General features: G+C 40.9%; 1 protein-coding gene across 2 annotated transcripts in view; it reads left to right on the forward strand.

The window, feature by feature from the left end:
- The window catches only part of LOC124406087 (neural-cadherin), a 53074-nt gene extending 44927 nt beyond the window's left edge, over positions 1-8147 (forward strand). For both annotated transcript variants that reach the window (XM_046881447.1, XM_046881448.1), the window contains 20 exons: positions 38-175; positions 241-427; positions 508-741; positions 889-1061; positions 1234-1383; positions 1473-1778; positions 1860-2133; positions 2248-2456; positions 2546-2878; positions 2996-3202; positions 3295-3566; positions 3652-3857; positions 4000-4142; positions 4273-4884; positions 5023-5323; positions 5419-5608; positions 5791-6032; positions 6112-6327; positions 6406-6561; positions 6828-8147. In XM_046881447.1, coding sequence (XP_046737403.1) covers positions 38-175; positions 241-427; positions 508-741; positions 889-1061; positions 1234-1383; positions 1473-1778; positions 1860-2133; positions 2248-2456; positions 2546-2878; positions 2996-3202; positions 3295-3566; positions 3652-3857; positions 4000-4142; positions 4273-4884; positions 5023-5323; positions 5419-5608; positions 5791-6032; positions 6112-6327; positions 6406-6561; positions 6828-6943 — 4665 coding nt within the window. In that variant the 3' untranslated portion in view covers positions 6944-8147. The remainder of the gene's footprint in view (positions 1-37; positions 176-240; positions 428-507; positions 742-888; positions 1062-1233; positions 1384-1472; positions 1779-1859; positions 2134-2247; positions 2457-2545; positions 2879-2995; positions 3203-3294; positions 3567-3651; positions 3858-3999; positions 4143-4272; positions 4885-5022; positions 5324-5418; positions 5609-5790; positions 6033-6111; positions 6328-6405; positions 6562-6827) is intronic.
- The last annotated feature ends 2352 nt before the right edge of the window (positions 8148-10499 follow it).

Genomic DNA, 10499 nt, shown 5'->3' on the forward strand with positions numbered 1-10499 from the left:
CGTCCGCAGTCTGTTTCAACCCCACAAAATGTTCCAGGTGACTGCGACCGACGGGGACAAAGACAGGCCCCAAAATATCGTTTACTTTTTGACCGGTCAAGGCATTGACCCGGATAATCCGGCGAATAGCAAGTTCGACATAAACCGCACAACCGGAGAAATATTCGTGCTAAAGGTGAGTAGCAAGTTCTTAAATTTAAAAACCCCCGTGATGCAAGGTGCTAAAAATTGTGTTTGTAGCCGCTGGACAGAGACCAGCCGAACGGAAGACCCCAATGGCGATTCACGGTGTTCGCCCAAGACGAGGGTGGTGAAGGGCTCGTCGGCTACGCGGACGTGCAGGTCAACCTGAAGGACATAAACGACAACGCACCGATATTCCCGCAAGGCGTATACTTCGGTAATGTGACGGAAAATGGAACGGCAGGTGAGTAGGGGATGAAGCAGATTTCAAAAATCAATCGCAATCTCATCCGCTGACTCTTCTTATTCATTGTGCACATGCAGGTATGGTCGTCATGACCATGACAGCGGTTGACTACGATGATCCGAGCGAAGGGACGAATGCCAAGCTGCTCTACTCGATCGAAAAGAACGTTATCGAGGAGGAGACCGGCTCTCCGATTTTCGAAATCGAGTCAGACACCGGCGTTATCAAAACCGCGGTCTGCTGTCTGGACAGAGAAAGGACGCCCGATTACTCTATACAAGTCGTGGCAATGGACGGGGGAGGGTTGAAAGGTGCGCCCTCAGTTTTTATGTTGCGCTACTTTCGAGAAGGCTTCGAACTCGAACGAGCCACTCGTCGGCTAATCAGTACTCTCTGGTTCGTTTGAGCCTAGTTTTTATAGTTTTTTTCTCTTAAACACACTTCTTCTTTCATCACAGGAACCGGAACTGCGTCGATACGCGTCAAGGACATCAACGATATGCCCCCTCAATTCACGAAGGATGAATGGTTCACCGAAGTCGATGAAACGGACGGTTCAAACTTACCCGAGATGCCCATCTTGACCGTCACCGTTCACGACGAGGACGAAACGAACAAGTTTCAATACAAGGTAAATCATGGACATTTGTCTTCTTCATCTTCTTTTAACTAATCATTCATTAATAGTGTGCGTATACGAGTATATTCATTCTATTTATTTTTGCTGTTCAGTAAAATGCTTGTGATAATTTCGAAATGTTTAGCGAATTTTTCCTGACTTATTGAGACATTTTTGATAATAGGTAATCGAGAACAGCGGTTATGGTGCCGATAAATTCACAATGGTAAGAAACAACGACGGTACAGGTTCCCTGAAGATAGTACAGCCATTGGACTACGAAGACTTGCTCCAAAGCAACGGTTTTAGGTTCAGAATTCAAGTGAACGATAAGGTGAGCCTATAGTTGTGACTCTCTTATCAACGCTGGAGCGTTACCAGTAGACGAAATACGTAAATTTTGTGTACCTTGTATTTTCGAAGGGTGAGGACAACGACAACGACAAATATCACGTGGCGTATTCGTGGGTAGTGGTGAAATTGAGGGACATAAACGACAACAAGCCACAGTTCGATCGTTCGAACGTTGAGGTATCTGTGGCAGAAAATGCTGATATTGGCATGAGTTTGGAAACGTTTAAGGCGACGGATCCCGACCAGGGTGGCAAGAGCAAAGTGTACTACACGATCGACCGGAGCTCGGATCGCAAGCGGCAATTCTCGATCGACGAGGGCGGAACAGTGTCGATCCAACGAAGCCTGGATCGCGAAGAAACACCGAGGCATCAAGTGAGCAAGTCGTTTCCTTTTTCACGAGGGTCGTGTAAGGATAGAGTAAAACACCCTGTTCTTTTACCTCTGCATAAATAGGTCAAAATACTCGCCATCGACGACGGTATTCCTCCCAAAACGGCAACCGCAACCCTCACGGTTATAGTCCTCGACATAAACGACAACCCGCCGACGTTCTTGAAGGATTACCGCCCGGTAGTTCCCGAGCATATTCAGCCGAGGAAAGTCGTTGAGATTTTAGCCACCGACGACGACGACAGGTCCAAGAGCAACGGGCCACCGTTCACCTTTAGGATGGACCCCAACGCGGATGACGTTATAAAAGCTTCGTTCAGGGTCGAAAGTGACACCAGTGAGTTTGGAAGATCTTCTTTGGCCGTAGACTCCCTGGAAATTTAGGGATAAAGTAGCTCTGCTGCTGGTTTACTAATTCCTCGGTTTTCAATTCAATCCGTTCACTTTGCAGAGGGTGCAAACGGCGACGGAATGGCGGTGGTATCGTCGCTTAGATCGTTCGATCGAGAACAGCAGAAGGAGTATCTGATACCGATAATAATAAGGGATTCCGGAAACCCGCACATGTCGGGTACTTCGACGTTGACCGTCGTGATCGGAGACGTAAACGACAACAAGATGCAGCCTGGAGCAAAGGAGATATTTGTTTACAACTACGCTGTAAGCGTGAATTCAAATAGGATCGTCAGTCATCGTCGTTCGTTTTATCTTCTCTGATTCCGGTGACAATTCTGCTCCTCAATTTGTAGGGCCAATCACCGGATACCGACATAGGCAGGGTGTTCGTTTACGACTTGGACGACTGGGACTTGCCGGACAAGAAATTCTACTGGGAAGGCCTGGAACACCCCCAGTTCAAGCTAAACGACGAGTCTGGGATGATATCAATGAAGTCCGGGACCCACGACGGGAAATACAACCTGCGGTTCAAGGTTTACGACAGGAAACACACCCAGACCGACGTCCCCGCGAACGTAACTGTCACAGTTAAAAGCATACCCCACGAAGCGGTTCTGAATTCCGGCTCAGTCAGGATATCGGGAATAACGGATGAGGATTTCATTCGTATTTGGAACTATAGGGTGAGGGGTGATATTCGCATTTCCAATTTCACTTTCGTTTCTTTTCTTCTTTCTCTTTCTCCATTGATTTCGTAGTTTCTTTTTTTTTCTTCTCAACTTTCGCTCTTTTATTCGCAGACGCACGGGCTCTCACGAAGCAAGGCTGATTTATTCCGGGATAAGCTTGCCGATTTACTGAATATCGACAGAGAAAATGTCGACGTGTTCAGTGTGCAACTGCGTAGAAAACATCCGCCTCTAACGGACGTTAGATTCGCTGCTCACGGGTCACCGTACTACAAACCGGTACGATTAAACGGAATGGTTCTGATGCATCGCGAGGAGGTGAGAATTAATTGGCAAAAAAGATCGAGTGAGAGGGAGAACCGATGGTGAGAACGTACAACTTCACTACTGAAAACTTTTCACACTTTTAGATTGAAAAAGACGTTGGTATAAACATAACGATGGTTGGAATCGACGAGTGCTTTTACGAGAACCAAATGTGCGAAGGCAGCTGTACAAACACACTGGACATCAGCAATCTGCCGTACATGGTGAATGCGAATCGAACATCCCTTGTTGGCGTCCGAGTGGACGTGATAGCCGAGTGCACCTGCGGTGCTCGTAACTTCAGCAAAAGCGAATCCTGCAGGAATAGTCCATGCTACAATGGAGGTCGATGTATAGAGGGACGTTTTGGGTTATCGTGAGTATCTAGTTTGATTAATTGGTGCACCGAGCGGGGAGAATTCGTTCCGATTTCCATTTTTGTTTAATTTTACGTTATGCAGGTGTCAATGTCCCACGGGGTATAACGGTCCCAGGTGCCAGCAGACCGCTAGGAGCTTCAGAGGAAATGGATGGGCTTGGTATCCGGCTTTGGAAATGTGCGATAACAGCCACATGAGCTTTGAATTTATTACCAGAAAATCTGACGGTCTACTATTGTATAACGGGCCTATTGTGCCCCCTGAAGCCGACGAAGTTATGGTGTCAGGTTAGTAAAATCCATCCTTTCAGAACCCTGATTTGTGCAGTATTTCGCTCGGGAATACCTGTACCAGTCTGTTCAACGAAGCATTTTGAAAGTCATTGTTAAAGATACCTCGTCTTTTTACACAAAGATTTATGTACCTTAGATTTCATTTCCGTTGAGTTGGAACGCGGTTATCCAAGATTGCTGATCGATTTTGGCTCTGGTACGTTGGAGCTAAAGGTAAAAACGAAACGCACTCTGGACGACGGAGAGTGGCACAGGCTAGACGTGTTCTGGGATACCGAGGTGAACATATTTACCTTCTTTGCTTAGGCGGAAAAAAGTTGTTCTTGAAATTCAAATGACTCTTGGACATCTTTGGTTCGTGAGAAACGAAATGAAATAAAAATATGTACGAAAATCTTAAAATTTCCAGAACGTAAAACTGATCGTCGACTACTGCAAATCGGCCGAAATATCGGAAAGGGAAGACGGAACGCCGCCAGAGTTCGATGATTCGAGCTGTCAGGCGCAGGGAATAGTTCCTCCCTTCAATGAGTACCTGAACGTAAATGCTCCACTGCAAATCGGCGGATTATACGTCGAGCAATTCGATCCGGCCCACTACAAGTGGAAGTATATGCCAGTCGGCAAAGGCTTTGACGGTTGCATCAAGAACCTCTTCCACAATAGCAAGCTCTATGACTTGGCGCATCCTGGACTCTCTAGAAACAGCGTAGCTGGCTGCCCCCAAACCGACGAAATCTGCAACCACCAGGAGGCCACATTCAGGTGCTGGGAGCATGGCACCTGCGTCGGAAGCTTCTCGGAAGCTCGGTGCCACTGCAATCCTGGATGGACTGGACCCGGCTGCATGTCACCAACCGTTCCGACCACCTTTAAGCCCCAAAGCTACGTCAAGTACGCCCTCTCCTTTGAACCAGACAAGTATTCTACCCAAATCCAGCTCAGATTCAGGACCAGAGAAGTTCACGGTGAGCTGTTTAGGGTCAGTGATCAGCACAACAGGGAATATGGAATCCTTGAGGTAAGTAAAGTTTGGAAAAGGATAGGGCTTCGCCGTTTTAGTAAATAGGTCTTTATTATCGAGTAAATGAATATCTTCATTCGACTGTAACTGGTAACGATTTTCCCAAGTTTGACCCGGTCGCATCTTCGATTTCAGGTGAAGGACAGCCGACTGCACTTCAGATACAATTTGAACAGCCTCAAGACTGAGGAGCGTGACATCTGGCTAACCGCAATCGCGGTTGACGATGGTCAATGGCACACGGTCAGAGTATCGAGGTACGGATCGGCCGCAACTCTCGAGCTTGATGGCGGCGAAGGTCGTAGGTTCAACGAGACTTTTTCCTTCGAGGGTCACCAGTGGCTCGTTGTCGATAAACAGGAGGGAGTGTATGCCGGTGGCAAAGCAGAGTATACGGGTGTAAGGACCTTCGAAGTCTACGCCGATTATCAGAAAGGTGTGTCCAAGGGCATGGAAAAGAATCAATAAAATACTTATAAGAGGGTCGACGAAAGGACGGGGTCACTAACCAGTACATTGATTCGTTCTTAGGATGCCTGGACGACATCAGACTGGAAGGAAAACATCTTCCTCTGCCACCAGCAATGAACGGAACTCAGTGGGGCCAGGCGACCATGGCCAGGAACCTGGAGAAGCATTGCCCGTCGAATAAGCCATGTGCAAACGTGATCTGCCAGGGTCAGTTAGAGTGTGTGGATCTGTGGAACGAATATGACTGCGCGTGAGTTGCCAAGCCTTTTTTACTCATAGTTCAGTTCACTTCGTCTCGAGGAATTAGTTGCTGGGTACTCGAAGGCCTCTTATGCAAATCCAAAGGATAAGGATAAACAAATTTCGAGCCACTTTTAAGGAAGGAAACATCTATTGGAATTAATTTTTATCCCCTTGTGATGACAATTCCAGTTGCGGCGAAGGAAAGGTGCCGGGTCCGGACAACTCGGGGTGTGTAGACAAAAATGAGTGCATTGATGATCCCTGCTTGCACGGGGGGAAGTGCATCAACCAAGATCCTCATTTGAGGTACAGATGCGTCTGCCCCACGGGTTTCTGGGGTGAAAATTGCGAGCTTATTCAGGAGGGACAGACCCTCAAACTCAGCATGGGAGCTCTTGCTGCGATTCTAGTTTGCCTACTCATTATTCTCGGTTAGTTGAATCAGTCTATGCGATGCTTGTTATTGTTTTACTGGAACGTTTATTTCCATTGAAATCTTTCCGCTTTCAGTACTCGTGCTCGTGTTCGTTGTCTACAATCGGAAAAGAGAATCTCACATTAAATATCCTGGGCCTGACGATGACGTACGGGAAAATATAATAAATTACGACGACGAGGGCGGCGGGGAAGACGACATGACGGCCTTCGACATCACTCCTCTACAAATACCAATCGGCGGTCCGTTGCCAGAGATGACGGGAAAATTGCCAACGTGTAAAATGGCCTGTAAGTTTGGTTATATGGTCTACATCAGTTTTCTGAACAATCCTACTATATTTCATTCAAACATTTAACTTTCAACAGACCCTCTGGGACCAGAGCCAAACGTAGGGATGTTCATAGAAGATCATAAGAAACGGGCGGACAGTGATCCTAACGCACCGCCTTTCGATGATTTACGAAATTATGCCTACGAAGGTGGTGGAAGTACGGCGGGCTCCCTCTCGTCTTTGGCGTCCGGTGAGAGATAATTGTTTTTTTTTTTTCATTTTGAAACCCTTCATTTGGACTTGTTATCGTTTCTCCGAAGTATTGAATAGTGTTTCGTACAAAATTGTCTCTAAACAAATACGTAGTATCACAAACCATGTATAAACCTAATGAATCGTTTAGGGTTTTTCTGAATCGATCAAGCGAAGATGAAGAATTTTATGCTGGATTGAAAGCACGTTACCGAAATGGCTATGCTCCTGTTTTCGTTAATCACATTCTCGACCAACTTTCAGGTACGGATGACGAGCAGCACGAATACGAGTACTTGGGTGCGTGGGGTCCAAGATTCGACAAATTAGCCGACATGTATGGACCGGTAGAAGAGAGCGAGGAGGAAGAAGAGAATTGAAGGAAGTCCCGTAGACAAGAAACCTCGAAATGGATCTGAATGAGGAGGTGCGCGGGCGACATAAAAGGGCATAAACACACCCACTTCTGTGGGCATGATGATAAAAATCCAACGATGGGGGGGGGGGGGGGGTAAATACTGAGTGACGCGTAAGGCACGCGGGTAGTCAATGGATCTAAAAACTCTACAAAGACACTATATACTTATTATTGTAATATATAATGATACATTACGTAAGTTAACTGCAATTACTAATAGCCCATATATTTACCTGTGTGAATATGAACACACGCGATGTGCATACATACACGAGTATACATACAGAATACATACAAACATACATATAAACATGCATAGATACACACGTACATTCATGCACAATTACACACCTTTAGTGGATACGGTAAATGTTTCATATTTGCCTGTGTTTGTATAATAGTGACATCGATATTAACGTTATAACTAATTGATAATATGATGATGATGATCTCGTTCAATGTAAAGTGAAGTAAAAGAATAGAAGGGAGAAAGGAGAAAAGGTTAAGAACAGAGGGGGAAAATTATATAAATAACAGCAGTTTCGAGAAGCGAAACTGAGATTTAAAAGAAAAAGAAAGAAAAATGACTAATTAATAAAGAAAAAAAAAACAATTAAAAACCATACAAGTGTTGTATAAACAAAGAGTGCAGGGAGCCTACGGCATATATTGTATGTGTTATATGGTGCGTACATATAATATGTATGTAGAAAAATTTAACCGTCGCGATTAATTAACAGTTATTATTGTATACAGACGTACGTACGAAATACATGCATACATAAATACATACATACATACATACATACACGACACACATTTATATCATTCTGAAAACGGGAATATATTACGTAATTATAAATCATCTATATAATTCATCCTCCTCAGCTCCAGCAATCGCGATTTCTACTAAATTCATAGGTAATATTATCACGTTATTAAGAATAAAATCACAGGTTTAATATATACACGTATATATGACTATTATATATATCTGTATATATTAATTAATTATTATCATCCTTATTAGGACGTTTCTGTACACGGAAAGTCGGGATAAATTTAAATAAGTAGCTAATTGTACCGATGCGATCCATGCAATAATTTTTATTCACGATATAAAAACAAACAGACAAATAAACAAAAACAAAATGAAAATCGTATATGTTATATATGTATATATATAATACATACCTATATGTCCGATTTACACAAGTGTTAGTTGTTATTAATTATCAATTAAAAATTCATTTTATTTATTTCCGAGTCTAATTTATACTGATAAACGTATACTCATGTAACGTATATTATTAACTAACTTAAACAGAGAGATGTCACGTCATCTGCCTGCGTCACTTTTCCTCCATTTTTCATTTGAAACGCTCGTATATATCTTATATATGTTTTTCTACATTTTGAAACTTTGTATAACCGTCATAATTTTAATTACACAAAGCTCAAGGAATGCTGGCACACGTGGCGTAACTCTCTGGTCGAGTAAAATTATCGGCATACGTCTTCGATTTGCCATACTAGATATTACTATATAATAATATACATATATACATATATGAGTATATATATATATATATAAATTATATATATATATATATAAATTTATAGAGAAAAGAACGAAAAAAAAAGAAGAAAAAGTAAAAGCGCATGGGATTCTATATATATATATATATAATATATTATTATTTAAGAAAGTCTGAAAGAGTCGTTAGCAGTGTGTAATTACATGATTAATTTAACACGAGATGCAAACGAGAATGTTAAACATTATTATTATGTTACATATTATTTGTAGATTATTAATTTATTTCTTCATTTCAGTCCTTTCTTTCTTTCTTTCATTCCGTACATTATAAATTTATACAGATACGTATGTGAAGAGAAAGAGTTATTACATATAATTGTGATTTCCGATTTATTTTTTTATTCTCATTTTAAATGCGAATAGTTCACTGGATAATTTTTCTAATTCTTGCAAATTCTACGTATGAAATATTACAAAAGAGAAGAATATTAGAAAGATACCAAAAACCAAATTAATTTTTCTTACCAATAAAAAAATATGTTTCTCTGCGATACGTGTGTGTTTGTAGAATCTTATTTTAGGATGTTTAAATGTGTAAGCTTGTAATTTACATTTCCATAACTAAAATTGACTGATTTGAATATTAATAGTCAATTTAATACTTAGGAATCAGCGACAAGTATCCGTATAAGAATTTATACTATTACTTATTATACCTTACATTATATATACAAGAAGACAAAATACTGAAATTACTATACAATTGTAAATTATTATTCTTATTAATTATTATTATTGAATATTATTGATTAATTGAATTTGTGATATTAAATTTTTTTCCAATTTCATTTTTTTTTCATATTTATGCGATCGTTTTACCTCCATTATAACAACCGATGCTTTATTTGAATTTCACTGAAAAATTTTCTTCCAAATTGTTTCAAAATCTTATCTTGACTATTGTTTATTATTTTGTTACTCATTTTCTCTTACATATTCTCCTTCGTCACTACGTGTATGTATAATTAAGAGTAAACGGTGTGCAGCAGACGCAGTATTCTAGAGACTGGCAATTAGGAAATGAAGAGTTATAATATGTATGTTAATTAAATTTCATTTAATTATTGCAATAAGTACGTATCTATAAATATAAATTACTTACGTATGTAGCTCGCTCGTTCGCGCGTGCATGTGCAGTGTGTGTGTACAGTGGCAATGATTGATAAACCGGAACGTTAATCGTTGTTCAAATGTAGATTATAACCAATACCGAATCGTTATAAGTAAATACCTACTCTAATATACATTCATTATCTACGGATTTTATTTCAGGTCGTTGCTCGGCTCGGAACAAATCCTTACGTAGAATAATCACGTCCACCTTGTGGAGAAACAATTCGTAACATGAAATATTTATGAAAAAGTATTGACCTTTTGTCATTCTTTGCATAAAAATTGCCGAAGATTTTTTTAAAACATTCATTGACCTTCCACCGAAAATATCTGTAAATATTTTTGAAAACTTCTCCTAAAAGCTTCTAAAGAATTTCCCAGACATTTTTCAGGAGTTTATCGAGAGTTTGCAAGAAAAATTATTTTACTTACGGATGGAGTTATTCAATTTTCCGACGTCCTCAGAAAATTATCTCTCTAGAAACTCTTAAGAAGAAGATACCTAAGTAAAAATCAATAAAAGAGACGGACTCTGCCTACATTTTTCAAATCAATTCATTCGACAAAGTTATAATTTTGGCCGTCTATTTGGCATTGTAAATATTATATATGCCGCTATGCTGTAAAATTTTGTTAATTTTATACCCATACACATATACATATACGTGTACTGATACGATTAACCAGATCCACCATTTTCCGTTGATCGCGCTCCTGCACTTATCCAAATATTGTGTACTGCACAATTGCGTTGATTCTTGAAGCTTTTTTCGACTTTTATACCTACTCCAATAACTAACCACTC

This window comes from Diprion similis, chromosome 4 (assembly GCF_021155765.1).
Source record: "Diprion similis isolate iyDipSimi1 chromosome 4, iyDipSimi1.1, whole genome shotgun sequence".
Classification (NCBI taxonomy): Eukaryota; Metazoa; Arthropoda; class Insecta; order Hymenoptera; family Diprionidae; genus Diprion; species Diprion similis.